Source organism: Budorcas taxicolor, chromosome 4 (genome assembly GCF_023091745.1).
Source record: "Budorcas taxicolor isolate Tak-1 chromosome 4, Takin1.1, whole genome shotgun sequence".
Classification (NCBI taxonomy): Eukaryota; Metazoa; Chordata; class Mammalia; order Artiodactyla; family Bovidae; genus Budorcas; species Budorcas taxicolor.
In genome coordinates, this window is record NC_068913.1 from 53,113,316 (window position 1) to 53,130,203 (window position 16,888).

Genomic DNA, 16,888 nt, shown 5'->3' on the forward strand with positions numbered 1-16,888 from the left:
CAAAAGGGAAAACAAACCATGTAAAGGACAGTCCTTTTTATAAAGCACTAGACTGAGATTCTGAATAGAGGTACTTATCACTTCAGAAGAGGAGTCAAGGTTATTTATTTTTCTCTTTTGCTTAAGTAAAGCCAGATGCATGCTCGGCAGGTGTGACTCATGGGGAAGGCTTTCAAAGATGGTGAAGACAAACGACCACTTTGGTTCAGATCACGAAAACACTCAAAGAACGCTCACATGCATGTATCAAGAATGCAAAGATGATAAAAAAAGAAGTTACCCTTATGAGAAAACATCTTAAAAATGGCAATGTTGAAAAGTGGGCAGGTTCTACAATAGACTATTGGGTTAGCATCTTCTCATCAGAAGTTTTCTTCTCACAACAAATTTCAGAAAGCCAAACCAAAATGATTCCTGGAACCACAGTGCTGAGCTCTATTCTGTGAGTAGAGTCTCTGAACCAGAACAACCTGTGATGGCACATACTTTTCATTCATGCTTCCTGTCATTCATGCTGGAAGTTTCTTTGGTGTATTTGGCCTATGAGGGCACACAGTTTGGAGCTGAAAAGATGGTGCTTTTTAGCTAAAGAGAGTCTATTTTCCAAGCCAAGGGGTGCCAATGGCCTGCTGAAATCAGTCCTCTCAGCTCAGAATACCATCGTGTGGTGTTCAGCAGATTTGGGGGCCTTAGTAAACTAAATGTAACCTATAGGTTTATTTGGATACCAATGATTTTAGGGTTGGGAGACACAACTGGTTGCTGCAATACACAAAAGTTTATTTTTGACTTTTTTTCTTTTCTGAAGGCAAAATATAATAGAACTGAACATCAATGAATTTTGTACAACAAAAACAGCTTTTAATATGGAACAGACAGTTCATGAAGGTTTTAAAATCCTGGAATGGCTTCCCTTTTCCAAAGTCATGCTTTCTTGCGGTCCACGAGGAGTTGGCACAAAGAGACGGTGGCAGCCTGCTGGGCAAGGTGAGTGGAAGGACGGGTGGGCTCCCCTAGATCCGAGTCAGCTGGTGCCACAGACTGGATGGCAGGATGCTCTCCACTTTTTCCATGACAAAGTTTAAGGGGGCAAACAAAGTGCTGAGGAACTGTGAACAAACCAGAAGAGCACACAAGTCAGGAGAGATCTTTTTTTTCCCTTTGACTACATCAGGTCTTAGTTGTGGCACGTGGGCTTAGTTGCTCCATGGCATATGGGATTTTAGTTCCCTGACTAGGGACTGAACCCACGTCCCCTGTATCGTAAGACAGATTCTTAACCACTGAACCACCAGGGAAGTCCCTCAGGAGAGATCTTGTTCAAGACTATAAAATGAACCTCTCCAACCCATGCTTGCATATTAAGTCTCTGCATCATAAAAAGTCCCCAAACACTATGATTCCATATTTATGTTTGTAGGAAATGCTGGTTGATGAACAAACCTGCATTCCAGTTTCTGTCCCTCACCCCAACCCTGCCACCCCAGCCCGAGTTCTGATGGACAAGGGAAGGAATGTTGGCTGACAGGCCCTCCACTCCTTGGACAGCTGCCCCCAGTGCTGAGGCCTTCCAACTAGTCTTCAGGATATCAGGCTGCCCATGGAGATGACCAGTACCATCAAAAGGGACGGAGGACGGGTGGTGAATGAGCAGAAGAGCTAAAACATGGCGACAACAACTCCGCCTGCTTGTGTAGTTATAGAGCTTTAAGTGGAAAAGGCAACAACAACAAAAAGTCCAGTCTGTGGGATGGCTGTCAGCTGCTTTGGGATCCTATGATCTCCCAAACACCCGCAGCCCAGGCTCCTTTCTGAAACAGCTGCTCAGCAGTGAGTACCATGGAGCCTGGGTGAAGATAGCGGGCCAGCCAGTCCATGGACCACACATCCTTGTGGAAAAGGTGCTCCTCTGAAGAGACCTTCAGAATCTCTTTCATTTGGTTACTGAATTCCTTTCTGCCTTTCACATAGAGAATAATGTTCTTGAAAAGCGCCTTTAAAAAAAGCCAGGTGCCTCACCTAAGACTCATTTAACATGATCTCAAGTCTGTTCTTATTATGTTCTCATGAAGAATCAGCCTCTTTCCACAAGCCATCAGCAGCTGGCAGAGGAAGTGCCTAAACCCAGCCAGGCATGAGACGGGTATCTGGATGGATTGCTTGCTCTCTGTTCAGAACCAAGGTATCGACTCACAAAGGTTCACTATCTGGTCCTCATACTGTGGAATCCCTTGTCCCAGTCCCCTGTAGAGAGTACAGCACAGTCCACACCACCAAGAATTTCCCACGGAACTTGCAGTGTAGGACATGAGTACATACACAGAGCAGAGAGCACAGTTCTGAGGTCAGACTGGTAGATATGCCTTTAATCCAGTTAAAACAGGCTCCTCTACTGGTCACATGCTCTATGGATTGCAGGTCCTCAGAAAGAAGTACGGTAGGCAAGTTTCCCAAATTTACTTGACCTCAGAATCTTTTCTTCTTTTTTCAAAAAAGAACCAGTAGAATACAAACTGGGAAGGCTTGCACCACATTATGTAAGGATCATCAAGGGTGAGATCTGTGTAACAAAAACTCGAGAGTATAAGATTCGAAATCCTTCTCTATGTTGCCTCTTTCACAACAGTTGGACATATTTACTCAGTAAGGCACTTAAGTACTGGATGAGATATAGAATTGTTTAGGACAAAAGTCCCACTGTCAGGAAGGTCAACACCTAGGGGGAGGGGGAAGGGAGCTACTAAGAACTGTACCAGGTGGCCCATAACGCAGCAGAAGACAGATGCACAAGCCAAGCACCAGAAAGGTCAAGAAAGGGAGAGAATCCATTCTGTTGAAAGGAACAGGAGAAGCTGAAAATGAGCTGACTGAAACAGTCCCCAGCGGATGGCTGGGGTATGAAAAAAACAGAGATGAGGTAAGAGTAGTAAGGAAAGAAATGTGAGCAAGGTGGAGGGGGAGTGGAGGATGGGGTGGGGGGCTCCAGGCTCAACAAACAGCTGGAACAGAAATGGTAAAGCAAAGCAGCTAGGAAGACCAGAAGATAATAAACAGTTCAGTTTTGCTGGAAGGGATAAAAGAAGAGCACTCAGAAGCAAATGGAAGAGCTTTGGGGAGGGCCGTCAGTGTCAGTTTGAACTTGCACTTAAGAATAAGGCAGCCTCTGGAGAGGGTACGGAGAAAAGGCAACCCTTTCACACTGTTGGTGGGAATGCAAACTAGTACAGCCACTATGGAGAACAGTGTGGAGATTCCTTCAAAAACTGGAAACAGAACTGCCATATGACCCAGCAATCCCACTGCTGGGCATACACACTGAGGAAACCAGAACTGAAAGAGACACGTGTACCCCAATGTTCATCACAGCACTTTTAACAATAGCTAGGACAGTAACCTAGATGTTTATTGGCAGACGAATGGATAAGAAAGCTGTGGTACATATACACAATGGAGTATTGCTCAGCCATAAAAAGAATACATTTGAATCAGTTCTAGTGAGGTGGATGAAACTGGAGCCTATTATACAGAGTGAAGTAAGTCAGAAAGAAAAACATCAATACAGTATACTAACACATATATATGAAACTTAGAAAGATGGTAACAATGACCCTATATGTGAGACAGCAGAAGAAACACAGATATAAAGAACAGACTTTTGGACTCTGGGAGAAGGCAAGGGTGGGATGATTTGAGAGAATAACATTGAAACATCTGTATTGCCATGTGTGAAATAGATCGCTGGTCCAGGTTCGATGCATGAGACAGGGTGCTCAGGGCTGGTGCACTGGGATGACCCTGAGGGATGGGATGGGGAGGGAGGTGGGAGGGGGGTTCAGGATGGGGGACACATGTACACCCATGGCTGATTCATGTCAATGTATGGCAAAAACCACTACAATATTATAAAGTAATTAGCCTCCAATTAAAATAAATAAATTTTTTAAAAAAGAACAATACAATGGAAAAAAGACAGTGTCTTCAATAAATGGTGCTGGGAAAACTGAACAATTACATGTAAATGAATGAAATTAGAACACTCTAACACCATACACAAAAAACAAACTCAAAATGGATCAAAGACCTAAATGTAAAAACAGATGCTATAAAAATCCTTGAGGAAAACAAATGTGGAATATTCTTTGACATACATCCCAGCAATATCATTTTGGATCTGTCTCCTACAGTAATTAATGAAAATAAAAATAATCAAATGGGGCCTGATCAAACTAACAGCTTTTGCACAGCAAAGGAAACCATAAACAGAACAAAAACACAACCTACAGAATGGGAGAAAATATTGGCAAATGATGCAACCAACAAGAATTAATCACCAAAATATACAAACAGTGCATAAAGCTCAAAAAAACCAAAAGGGGGCAAAAGATCTAAATAGATGTTTCTCCAAAGAAGGCACACAAATGGCCAAAAGGCACATGAAAAGATGCTCAACATCACTATTAGAGAAATGCAAATCACAGCTTCAACGAGGTATCACTTTATACCAGTCAGAATGGCTATCATCAAAAAGTCTACAAATAATAAATGCCAGAGAGGGTATGGCATTCTACATCTTTACACTGTTGATGGGAAAGTCAATTGGTACAGCAACTATGGAGAGGAATATGTGTGTGTGCATGCTAAGTTGCTTCAGTTGTGTCCAACTCTGTGTGATCGTTGGACTGCACCCTGCCAGGCTCCTCTGTCCGTGGGATTCTCTAGGCAAGAATACTGGAGTGGGTAGCCATTCCTTTTTCCAGGGGATCTTCCTGACCCAGGGATTGAACCTGGGTCTCAGACATTGCAAGCAGAATCTTTACCATCTAAGCCAGCAGGAATTATTATTATTATTACCTTCTCCAGAAGAGCAGTATAGAAATTTCTTAAAAATCTAAAAATAGAGATACCATATGATCCTGCAATCCCACTCCTAGGCATATATTCAGAGAAAACCATAATTTGAAAAGCTTTGTGCATCTCAGTGTTTATTGTAATACTACTTCCAATAGCCAAGACCTGGAAGCAACCTCAATTTCCACTGACAGATGAATGGATAAAGAAGAAGTGGAATCGTTACACAATGGAATATTACTGAGCCATAAAAAGAATGAAATAATGTCATCTGCAACAGCATGGATGGACCTAGCAATTATCAGACTAAGTGAAGTAAGCCAGACAGAGGAAGACAAATATCATATGATATCACTTACATGAAGAATCTAAAAAAAAAAAAAAAAGAAAAAGACACAAATGAACTTACATTCAAAGCAGAAATAGCCCCACAGACATAGAAAACAAATTTATGGTTACCAAAGGGAAAGGGGGAGGATAAATTAGGCGTTTCAGATTAACACTACACACTACTCTGTATAAAAGAGATAACCAATAAGGACTACTGTAGAGCACAGGGAACCATACTCAACATTTCATAATAACCTATAAGGGAAAATAAACTAAAAAACTATACATATATATATGATTATCTATTTCTGTATTTTTCTCCTTCAAAAATAACTAATTTCTACCTATGCTTATGTGAAAATAAATTAGTATACATCTTCAAGACAAACATACAAGAATAAGGCAGCCTCAATAGTTCTTGAGTGAAGGAAGGATGGCTTTGTACTCTGGAAGGTGCTAGCGCACAGCAATGCCTGACTTTCTGAAACCATCCTTGGCTGGGCGGGCAGTACCACGTGGTTGCTCACCCTACTAACCGGATGGCTTGCACTTCTCAGTTCAGAGCTGGATGTAGTTGTGGGAGATCCTAGACCCAGGAACAAGCAATTACTGCCCACACTGCCTCTGAAAGAGACTTAAATCCTAGTTCTGAGAGTGTAATATGGAGCAAGTCTCCTGATTGTATCAGCCCAACATAGTAACACTGCAGAATTTAAAATATGCATATGTAACATTTGTTTGTAATCAGAGATTGTCAAGGCTCCATAACATGTATTTGCCTGTATGTAATAGTTCCATGAAGAGGAGCTAGGTGCTAAACTGGTCTGGATGACCCACGCATCCTGGCAAGAGATGAAGATGGGGCCCGATGAACAAGGTGATTTTGCTGGTGAAGTTGTCATATCCTGAAAACCTGACCAAAAACAGATTTATAACCACCAAATTTGTGACTGAGGGTGGGAAGGAATGACTGCCGCATTAACACGAGCCAGAGTGGTTAGAAGAAAGGCATCACTCAAAGTCTGAGTTCTGGGTGACTTTCTGCACTAACTGGGGGTTGGGGGGACACCGGGAGCCACAGCATGGTAGCAGAACAAATGAAGATGCTGTTACAAGGTTGGTTCAAAACAAAGGCCTGCCTCTTTATTTGCTTTGTTTTGGGCACTGACCTGACTTGGATAAAAGGGAGGCCTAGTTCAGTGGCAAGCCTTGCTCAGCTTGAGGTCTGCAAACACCCCGAGCCACAAGATGCAATGCACCCTGCCTGCCTGGACCACACCTGCGCCTCTCAACCAGGTTCCACAAGAGAAGTAAGTCCTGATACCTCCTGGGTATGTGATTATTTACTGTTCTCCCTTGTATCTATGATGTTCTATCCTTGGGAGAATTGAGAAAAGAATCCTTTGAACTGTTTCCTAGAGATCCTAGTTCTCTCGCATTCACCCAGTTGGGATGTGCACCCTTTGTTACTAGGTTACCTTCCTCCTTAGTAGCCCTCCTCGTGTCCTCTTCCCCATCCCTCACCCACAAGGAAGAAGCAGCAATCTAATAAGGTGCCTGAAACTAATAAGCTCTTTTCACTTGGTAGCTAGACAAATGTCAGTGGCTTTCATCAGGAGGTATTACCAAAAAAAAAAAAAAAGTTTGGTGGAACATGCCTTACTTCCTTGGATGCTCATTTACATTTCTTTGCAAGTTTGAAAATCAGTCAACACTTTCTGACCCAAAACTCAACCAATGCACATGGAGAAACAACAGTTTCACTGAGGGACTTGGGAAATGTTATTGCCTGAAAAGTTAAGTCTGAATGAGCAACACCAGGCAACCCTGGAACAGCTCATCTATCTCAGTGTCCAAAACTCCTGTCCCGAGGGCAGAGATACATGGTCCAAAACCCACCATAATTTAATCAGTGTCTTGTGGTGAGAAAAAGCAACTGAACTAATAATAAAAGAGAGAGCAACACTTCAATAGCCTGATCCTCCTTTTCCCAAAACACCATTATTTAGAAGAAGGTCATGGCTCGCAACATGCTTCATTAACATTTGAAACGCCTTTGCTTATCTGAATAAGTTCCAGGTGCCCTATTGCAATCAGACAATTGACATTTCACTGTAATCAATATCAGACTTCAAAGAGGTCAGGGTCTATAAGTTGAAGACGAGAGTCAGAAGTCAGGGGGCTGGATCTCAGGGAAGGAGAGAGACCAGAGGAGTAAAGACAGGGCCCTTCAAACAGAAGAGGTCAGCACACTGACCTTCCCACATTCTGCGAGGGGCTGGGTTTGGAACGATCACTTATTTATATGAGCAACCTTATCTTGGTAACCAAACATTCTAAGAAGAGTTAGTTCTAAGTCATTGAGGTAGATTAGATTAGGCGGGGAGAGCCAGTTGAAGCCTCTCATTTTACTATTTTCCAGTGGCTCACACTTGGCTGCGGGCTTCCTTACTGGCTGCATATCAACATGTAAACACACTGGAGAGTTCCCAAGCTGCACGCAGCCTGGCGGGTGGCGGTGCAATCTCTCTCCATCTACTAAGAGTCATTATCCCAGGGACATTATCTCAGGCTAGGGCTGAGAAAATCATTTTCACAAGCTGCAAATGGTTGCAGGCAGCCTATAGGGCGGCTGTGATAACCTGTGGGGGTCTTCACGAGGGGCCTGATGAAGTGACAAGAGTGAAGATGTGGCGAGGGCTCGGGGGCGGTGGTGCGGAGGAGGGAGACGGGGCTTGTCTCCTTCAGGCTATCCATCTTCCTTCTCCACAAAAGCTCCCCAGACATTTTGGAAGCTGCTAAACCTTAATGAAGGGGAGATGAATGTGATCCTCCAGGCAGAGGTTTAAAAGCAAATTTATCTGAACTACATTTGAAAACTGTGAGTAGCTGACCAAACTATCACACCTTAGTGAAGTCGCTCAGTCGTGTCTGACTCTTTGCGACCCATGGACTGTAGCCCACCAAGCTCCTCCGTCCATGGGATTCTCCAGGCAAGAATAGTGGAGTGGGTTGCCATTTCCTTCTCCAGGGGATCTTCCCGACCCAGGGATCGAACCCAGGTCTCCCACATTGCAGGCAGACGCTTGCTCGGGGGTCGCGTCACACCTTGGTAGCATATAAAATAAGAGGACCATAAAGGCAAATTTATATTTTATTTAATCATTTGGTCTCTGACTCAAAATAAAGCTATGCTGCTGCTGCTGCTGCTGCTGCTAAGTCATTGTCATGTCTGATTCTGTGCGACCCCTTGGACGGCAGCCCACCAGGCTCCCCCTATGGAAATATTAAATGAGGAGAGTGGCCCTTGGTCTAATCTGTAATGAACACATCTTAGCGATGTTGTGGCAGCAACGCAGCCTAACCTAGGAAATGCCCAGTCGTAGTCTAGGTACTATCCGCCATTCCCTCTAGCCCTCTCCCTGGTTAACGCGGCTTCAGGCAGTCACTCCGTATAATATAGTGGTTCTCAGCCCGGGCTGCACACCCAAATCTCCAAGGGGGAGCATCTGAAAATTCAGATACCCAGGCTGCACCCCAGGCCAATTAAGTCAGAGTCCCCTGGGTTGGAAGATCAGGCATCAGTAAATTTTAAGCTTCCCAGATAATTTAAAGGTGCAGCCAGGGTAAAACCACTGGTTCCTAGAAAGCGATCACCTCAATGGCTCTGACACTGCACCATGCACCCACAGATGGCTGCTAGAAGGCAGGCTTTCGTGAGGCCAGCGTTCTCTGAAGGAATAGTCTTCAACCCACCCATCTTCATAATGAGTGGTGGGCGGGGAGGGAGCTTGTTAAAAACACAGATTCCTGGGCGCTAACACTCAACACTCTGAACTCCTAATGGTGGGGCCAGGTGAATTCTGCGCACGCCAGAGGCTAAGAATCGCTGTCCTGATCCCAAACTCCCACCAAGAGCTGTACATTAGTTTAAGGAAGAATACCGGGCCAATGACATTGTCTAATGTTGTAAATATACTCTTATTTTAAATTTTACATTATACTCTAATCTACCCAGACTTTTGGCAGCTACTTTAATTCAGAGGTTGGCTTGGGATAGAAGCAAATAATGAATAGCATAGGCTCATAAACTAGGGAGCATCCATAGGGAAGCTTAGATGATACTGGGTTCAGGAATCATATCATGGTAAGGAACTTTAAGATATTCTGCCTGAAAAAAAGAGAAAGTATTAACTTAGAAGAAGTGGCCATGAATGTAGTAACTGCCTCAAGAATTTCAGAGAGGAAGTAGAGTTGTTCACTATAGTTTTGGAGAGTAGAATAGGAACGTAAGTAGAAACTAAAGGAGGGCAGCTTGACCAATAAAAGGAAGAGTTCTGAATGATCCAATAATGGAACAGGCTTCCATGTTGAAAAGGTGAGTGCCCCATGGCTAAAAGTATTCAACATGCGTCTAGGTGATCTCCACCAAGTTACTGTTGAAGGCAATTTGTTTAAGGTCCTTTCAACTCTTAGCATCTATGATTATAATTATAAAAGAAAAAATGCTAAGCTGTATCTGAGTTTTCACACTGATTCTTTCTGCAGAAACCACTACCATTTATTCATTTAATAATCATTTATTGAAAACCTACTATGTGCAAGGCAAAGCTATGGGGATACAGAGATGAGGAAGACACAGTCCTGCTCGCAAGGAGCTCACATTCTAAAAGGGGGTCAGACAAGATTTTAACAATTATAATATAGTACAATAAATGTAATAATATAGGTAATTCATGGGTGGGATCAGAGAGGAAAGGTTCTAACTCAGCTTAGGAGGAACTTAGAAAGGAAGCCGAGTATAAAAGAACAAAGAGGCATTAGTAGACTGGACAAGTGCTGGTGGTAATGGGGAAGGGCATTCCACACAGTGCAAACAGCACGTGCAAAAGCACTGGGCACAAGAGCCTGTTGCATCTGGGAATGGTGAGAAATTCACTGTGGCCCAAGAGCAGTGCCTGGGCAAGAGTTGAGAGAGAGTAGGCTGAAGAGGCAAGCAAGGGCCAGATCACAAAGGACCTTGTGTGCCATGCTAAAGATCTGTGACTTTATCCTGATGTTGGTGGGAAACCATTGGGGAAATTCAAGCACAGAAGTGACATGCTCAGATTTTCTAAAAAAGATCATTTTGGGGTCAGTACAAAGGAAATACTGGCAGAGGAGAAGCCTGGAAAAAAGGAGACCAGTTAAGACTCTTGCAAGAAATCACAGAGATCTAAACTAAGAGAGTCATGGGAGAAGAAAGAAGATAAGGAGAGGTGAATTCCATCTACTGACCGCCAAGCGGCTCAGGAGGTTAGATCTGACAGACTGTGGAAACAGAGACAGATGGGATGTAAAGGGTGAGAGAAGGAAGAGTCTGGGAGGGCTGCCGAGTTTCTGGCTTGAGTGACTGGGTGGATGTCAGAGCCACTGGCGGAGGGTCAGGGATACAGGAGGAGGAGCAGTTTTGGTGGTGGGGGGAGGAGGGTGATGAGTTCAGTTTTGGAAATGTTGAGACTGAGGTGCCGGTGGGATTTCCAGTTCATCTTCAACACGCATGAAAATACTCTCGCAATTCCAGTCCCTGAGCTCTGCCGAGCAGAAAATGTCAATCATCTGGAAAGGGATTAAATCAACCCAGCCAAGTTAGAAATCATCCTTTCTGACTCCACTTGCCTTGAAATCAGAATGGAGTTCCAGGGAAACAATTGGTTTTCTTTTTCTGACTCCTTCTGTTTGAAACTCTTCTGTGGCAAAATTAGTAAACTTATCCTCACTGTGTGTACAGGTGGAAATAGTCAGTTTTCATCAAGGAAACAATGGTTCTTGGTTGTCAATGCAGATGACTTTTCTCATTAAAGCTCTTCTCCATAACCATCTTTTTTTTTAGAAAAAAATTTTAATAGTCATTTTATTTAACTCAATGTATCTAAAAATTATCATTTTAACATGAATTCAGTACAATAACTAATGAGATATTGTATATTCTTTTCCAAGACTAAGTTTGAAATTTGGTGGATATATTATAGTCTCAATGCATCTCTTTTTAAAAATTTTTATTAGCATATAGTTGCTTTACAATGTTGTGTTAGTTTCTATTGCACAGCAAAGTGAATCAGCTATACGTATACCATAACCTTCTTTAAAGTCTTAATGGATTCTGATAGTTCTAAACATTATATTTCTATACTTATTAATACTAGACACCCTTCACACCATCTCAGTTCATTCCCCAAACAATTTAATTTGTTGACATAAATTTAAATCATCTTTGAAAATGTAAATTCTATCCTTCTTGCAGGAAAGACCTACAATATCTAAAGATTAGAAATAATGTCATTCAATTTATATAAAACTGAATAACCTCCCAAATATTTTTCATTTACTAGGATTTCCTTAATTCTTCATGTAATTCTTTTAGAACGCACACATTTTGGGGGGAACTGCTGAGAATCTTTCTCTATGTGAAATGAGGCAAGGCATGCAGTAATAAACAAGCTACACTTTCTCATTTCGATTCCACTGATGATACTGAAAATTCAGTATCAGTGAGCAAAGAATCAGTACAAGCGCATCCACTTTTACACGACCCTCCCCGTTTCTCTTATGCTGCTTTTCATGACTTTCCCTGCCCCTTGCCTGAGGCCTCTCTTGGCAAATACTCACGGCTTTCGCAAAGACCCCCATGAGTTCCGGGAACTGATGTGTCAGGAGGGCCAGCATGGCTGTGAAGGAACACAATCCAGCAGTAAAGAGAATAAAAAAGGGGAGCTCCTTTTTGGGGTAAACTGAGACTTCGTGGAAAGCTGTGGAGAAGAACAAAAGGGAAGTGTTAGGGCTGCAGTGAAATGCACTCTCAGGGAACTTCTCTAGGTGGGATGGACTCTTCAGAGCTTTAGCTGAAGCCTTTTGGAAAGGAAAAACGTAGGGCCCTTGCATGAATGAGCGCCAACATCTCCACCAGCCTCTGGGGCCTAGTGCTTCTCCCAAGTCCATATTTACCCTTCAGGACTCTATCCAGGGCATGATGGGGTTAACGTGGGGATGTCACACATTCATGGGCAGGGACAGTGACACTATCTACACCTAATACACAGTATTCCTTTCTCAAAAGGAAACATAAACCAAACTTTATTTGTTATGTGTTTTATAAATTATAAAACACATGTTCACTGAACAAAACTTGTAAAATCCAAAGTCAAGTATCCTGAAATAAAAACTCTTCTCTCTAGATTGTCATTGTCCTGGAATTTTTAAATCACTGTCACAGAGAGATACTAGTGTGTATGTGTGTATGCTAAGTCACTCAGTCATGTCTGAGTCTTTGTGACCGTGGACTGTAGCCCGCCAGGTTCCTCTGTCCGTGAGATTCTGCAGGCAAGAATACTGGAGTGGGTAGCCATTCCCTCCTCCAGGGGATCTTCCCAACCCAGGGATTGAACCTGCATCTCTGGTATTAGCAGGTGAGTTCTTTACCTCTAGCACCACCTGGGAAGCCCAGATATTAGTGTAGCTTGTATTTTTTCCTGGTACAATCTAACTCTATCAGTGGAAGATACTACCCTAAGGGAGAAACATTAAGCAAGGATCATCCATCCATCAATAATGGGAGATTTTAGAGCTTTTCATAACTTTTAAATTTCAAGTGACCCACACAGAGAGAAAAGCACCAAAGCCTGGCCCTGCGGAAGGAAGCTGTGTGGCTATGTGTGAACAACATTGCCATTCCAACCAAAGGACCAAGGGTCTCCATCTTCCTCAGGAAACCCAAGGTCTCCAGCCTCTCCTCAACCTTTCAACTCTAAGCCCAAAACATGACAGGGTAGAGGGCCAGGGAGGGACAAAGACAAATAAACTGGAACCTTGAACCCAGGGATGTCAACCTCCTAGGGCTCTCCTTGGGTGGATGTGTGCTCAGGGCCACCGTGGACGCCACACCACTAATGTGCCGAACGCAGGTAACATGTGAAACCACCCATCTGCCTCTCATCCTTACCCTCAACACTCAATGATTGTGAAGGGAAATCAGACTTGAACCACTGCATTCAATTAAATCAACGTGAGTCATAATTTTCTATTCTAGAACCATAAAGATTATTCCTAGACACTGTCTTTTAAGAACTATAATCTTTTTCTAATAGTGAATCTATCCCCCATGGAAACGTGTTTGAACTCAATTAAAACATTTAAAAATGATGTACTTTTTAGAAAACTGCCTTTCTTATCAGAAATCAGAAATACTAATAAGGATCTCCCTGAAGGGAGAGCTGAAAGGAAAAAGTGTGGGCCCATCACAGACCCTGTTTCTGAAACCAAACCTAATGCAGAGTGAGGTACCCAACCCCTTTACACATTAAATACAGATGGTGAGGAACACCATACCACTGAGGCCTCCACCTCCCGAGGTAACTCATCACACAGCAAAGAAAGCAGAGAGCTGCCTTCTGCTCCTTCATCCTGAGACGGCAGCTCATTTTGCACCTGGACCCCACCATTTTGGAGATTCACAACTGTCTCAAAAAATATGGCCATTGGACAGTTTACAAGCACCCAGGGCTCCAAGTTCAGCTGGTCTTCTGGGCAAAGCATCGAACTATGTTAGAGCTATGAGATGTGATAGAACTGGGGCTGGTGCAGGGTGGGAGTGGCAGGAGAGAGGACAGGGAAGAGAGAATAGACAAAATTTGGAGCTTATTATCTGAGGGAGAAAAGTATGTCCTAAGGCAGGGCCACATGAAGGGCCTGGACACGATTCATTATACACAGTATAATTTGATAATAACTATTTAGCTGGAATTGTCAAAACAATGTTGGATTACAGTAAACCAAATCATACTTTCCACGTGTGGTACGGGTCCTCCGACTGCCAGCTGGTAAGGCCCTCAAGGGTAGGGTTTGCCCTCTGCCTGCTGTGGACAGAGCTGAGACTGCACGTGTGCCCTGCACACATCCCACCGGCTCACTGCATGCCATCCAAGAGATGCTCGCAGGAAATCGTGCTGGCCAACAGCATTGCATCACCGCAGAAAGCACGCCCACCTGGCCCATGGGTCTGCCTCTGGTGGCAATGCCAGCATCCTCATGCTGCCCTGCCCTCCCCACCAGACTCTTTTGCAGCTCCTCTGCTTCTCTTTTAGACTCCAGTGTGTGCAGACTTCCTCTGACCAGTGGGAGAGCCCAGGCCGAGCCCTGCACAGTGGATCGGCCCAGCGAGGGGCATCTGCCTCAAACTAGGGTCTCTGTGCTCAAACCAGCCAGGACATGATGCTTCTTCATCTAAACTTCAGTCACCAGGGGTCTTTCCCTCTGATGAATCTGGAAAGACATGGAGGAGCAGGAAGCCAAGCCTGCACATATAACTCACTTTGATGCTTATGCTATCGGACGAGGACAGGGCAATAGAAGACAAGGAACACCATACACATGTATCATTCCCACCTCTCTCTATCCCATTGTTGGCGCACCACCCTCACCAGCCCAGGAGAGGAATAAGGAGGGCAGACTTACATGGGAGCAGCTCGCGATCTGCTGTCTCTGTACAGATGGGGTAGGGATAAAACAGATGCCCCTTTTCCAAGGGATAAGGGATCATCCGAAAAGCTGAAAAGGAGAGACAATATGTTAGAAGCACAATATTTGTCTCATAACATCTCAACTTCATGGGGAGCATTTTGAGCATTTTTATAATGGGGAACATTTCTACAAGTAACTTTCAGAAAGGATGCGAGACTTACCCAAATGCTGAGGCATGCACCAGAGAAATTGTCAGAGATGCATTATGACAAATGACTCACACATTAAGCTCACACTATACATCTGGACAAACCTCACAACACTAGGTGGGGATGGGGGTGCAGAGGAGTAGGCAAAGCCATCAATTCCAATGCCCAGGGTTTCCTCAGCTACAAAATATTATGAAAATGTCATGAGCACTAATTCAATATAGCTCAACTGATAGTAACAACAAAAACCTGGATTGAAATGCTTCCCCAGGAAGCAACGTGGACTGACTTGTAGGAGCATGTCACAGATGCACAAATATGAAAGGCATTCTAGCATGTCTATTTCAAAAATATGTCTAGGTGGATTAGAATTCCAACCAAGATGGATAAAAACAAGAATCTCAAAGTGCATGACTTGGGAGGTATTTCTGAACTTTATGAAACTTTTAAATCTTCAACATCATGTGGGAGAAAAAATGGATCTGGAGAGATTGAGTATCTGTATTTTGAGGATGTCAGGCCACGTAAGCTTTGCTTTTGGGGCATCAGATAACGTTAGGTCTCACCCTGAATTATGACTTTCCAGTCAGTCCATCTCTTCCCATTTTCACATGCGTTACTCTCCCTGTTACAATGTCATCAGCATGTTAGTCTCACTGTTCCTATGAACAGTACTCAAGGAGGTAATTTTTCTTCCACAGATGTCCGACAACTACAGCATGCCGTAGATGTAAAATATGAAAAAACTAGACCCTACACTGGGAACGTCGAATTACAATCCTTGCCTTCATGTGTGTCAAAGAGGGATGGTGGCAACACAGCAAACTTTTCAGCCGTAAATGCTGCATTTCAAGGACTCCTAGCTATGTCCTCAGCTGTGTAATTACCAAAGTCTTCTCAAAATGCTGTCAATGTACATATTTGTCTTTTGCATACTTATTTCAAACAGAAATCAGAAACAAAGAATGTTCTCCCTCACGAGACATGACAAGGTTCCATTGTAACCAGCATCAGTGCACATATGGTATTTATTCTGGTGTCTGAATATTATTTAAAAGTAAAAACATTATGTATGTGATCCCAGCATTTGGAACGCAGTCAATCTGCACCACAGTGCTATCACTCTGAGGTTACAGCACGTTGCCACGGAGAATATAAATCACTACAAACGTGGGATTAGAGCAGAGCCAGTTTGCTGGCAGTTGGCTGAGGTAAAAATGTTATCAATTTTCCTCTTGTAACAGAAACCTCTTAAACAGAGATTAAAACATTAAAAACACCCTAGACTTTAACTCTTCTTAAAATGAAAGGCTCACTCTAGTTCAATCAGACCTTCTCCTTCATGCAAAACAAGATGACTTTTGCCCATTACAGCAAGCAAGAGAGGGGTACCCTGCACAAGTTGCTAACACACAAAGATTACTTGAAGGAAGCAGCATTTCTCTCAGTAGAACCAGGCTTTCAAGAGAAGGGAAAAAAATTACAAAACCAAAAAAAGAAAAACTCACTTAGTGCTTTATAGGATACACTAAACTCTCTTCTGGGAAGCGGGGCATTTAAACTGCAACATGGCAGGATTTTAATACCATTTCCCATAAATGATGGCTGCTATGAAAGCATCTCCAAAATGTAGAAAAACCTATGTGGAAGGTTTTTTTTTTTTTAATCCAGATTTTCATGTGCACTAGGGCTCCTGTAATTAAGAATCTGTCTAGGTTCATACGACATAAATAAACCCTCAGTTTTCAAAGTGGCTATAAATTTGAATGCTAAATTTTATTCAAAACTGAAGTCAGTTTGCACTTCAGGGAGCAATTTTTTAAATGAAATGTAGGGGTGCAAGATCTTGAGAGTGTTCAACCACAGAAATCAAATGGTTGGTTGGTGTCTTTTCAATCAGATAGCAAATGCTTTTCACTCCAGTATTTGGCATGCATACAAATTTTGTGCATCAAGTTACTCTCTTCCTTCTAATCAGTTCTGGTCTTCTGGAGAGGGTGAAGGCA

At 43.1% G+C, this 16,888-nt stretch overlaps 1 protein-coding gene across 5 annotated transcripts in view; it reads right to left on the reverse strand.

Moving 5' to 3' along the window:
- Positions 1-776: 776 nt before the first annotated feature.
- ST7 (suppression of tumorigenicity 7) overlaps positions 777-16,888 on the reverse strand; it is a 276,815-nt gene continuing 260,703 nt past the window's right edge. The window contains exons 14-16 of one of the 5 annotated variants that reach the window (XM_052639113.1): positions 14,668-14,760; positions 11,827-11,966; positions 777-1,109 (exon numbers count right to left, since the gene is read on the reverse strand). In XM_052639113.1, the coding sequence (XP_052495073.1) occupies positions 1,014-1,109; positions 11,827-11,966; positions 14,668-14,760 (329 nt within the window). In that variant the 3' untranslated portion in view covers positions 777-1,013. Of the gene's footprint in view, positions 1,110-9,908; positions 10,777-11,826; positions 11,967-14,667; positions 14,761-16,888 lie in introns of those variants that run through there. The other 4 variants (XM_052639115.1, XM_052639116.1, XM_052639112.1 and 1 more) reach the window with 4 other exon arrangements.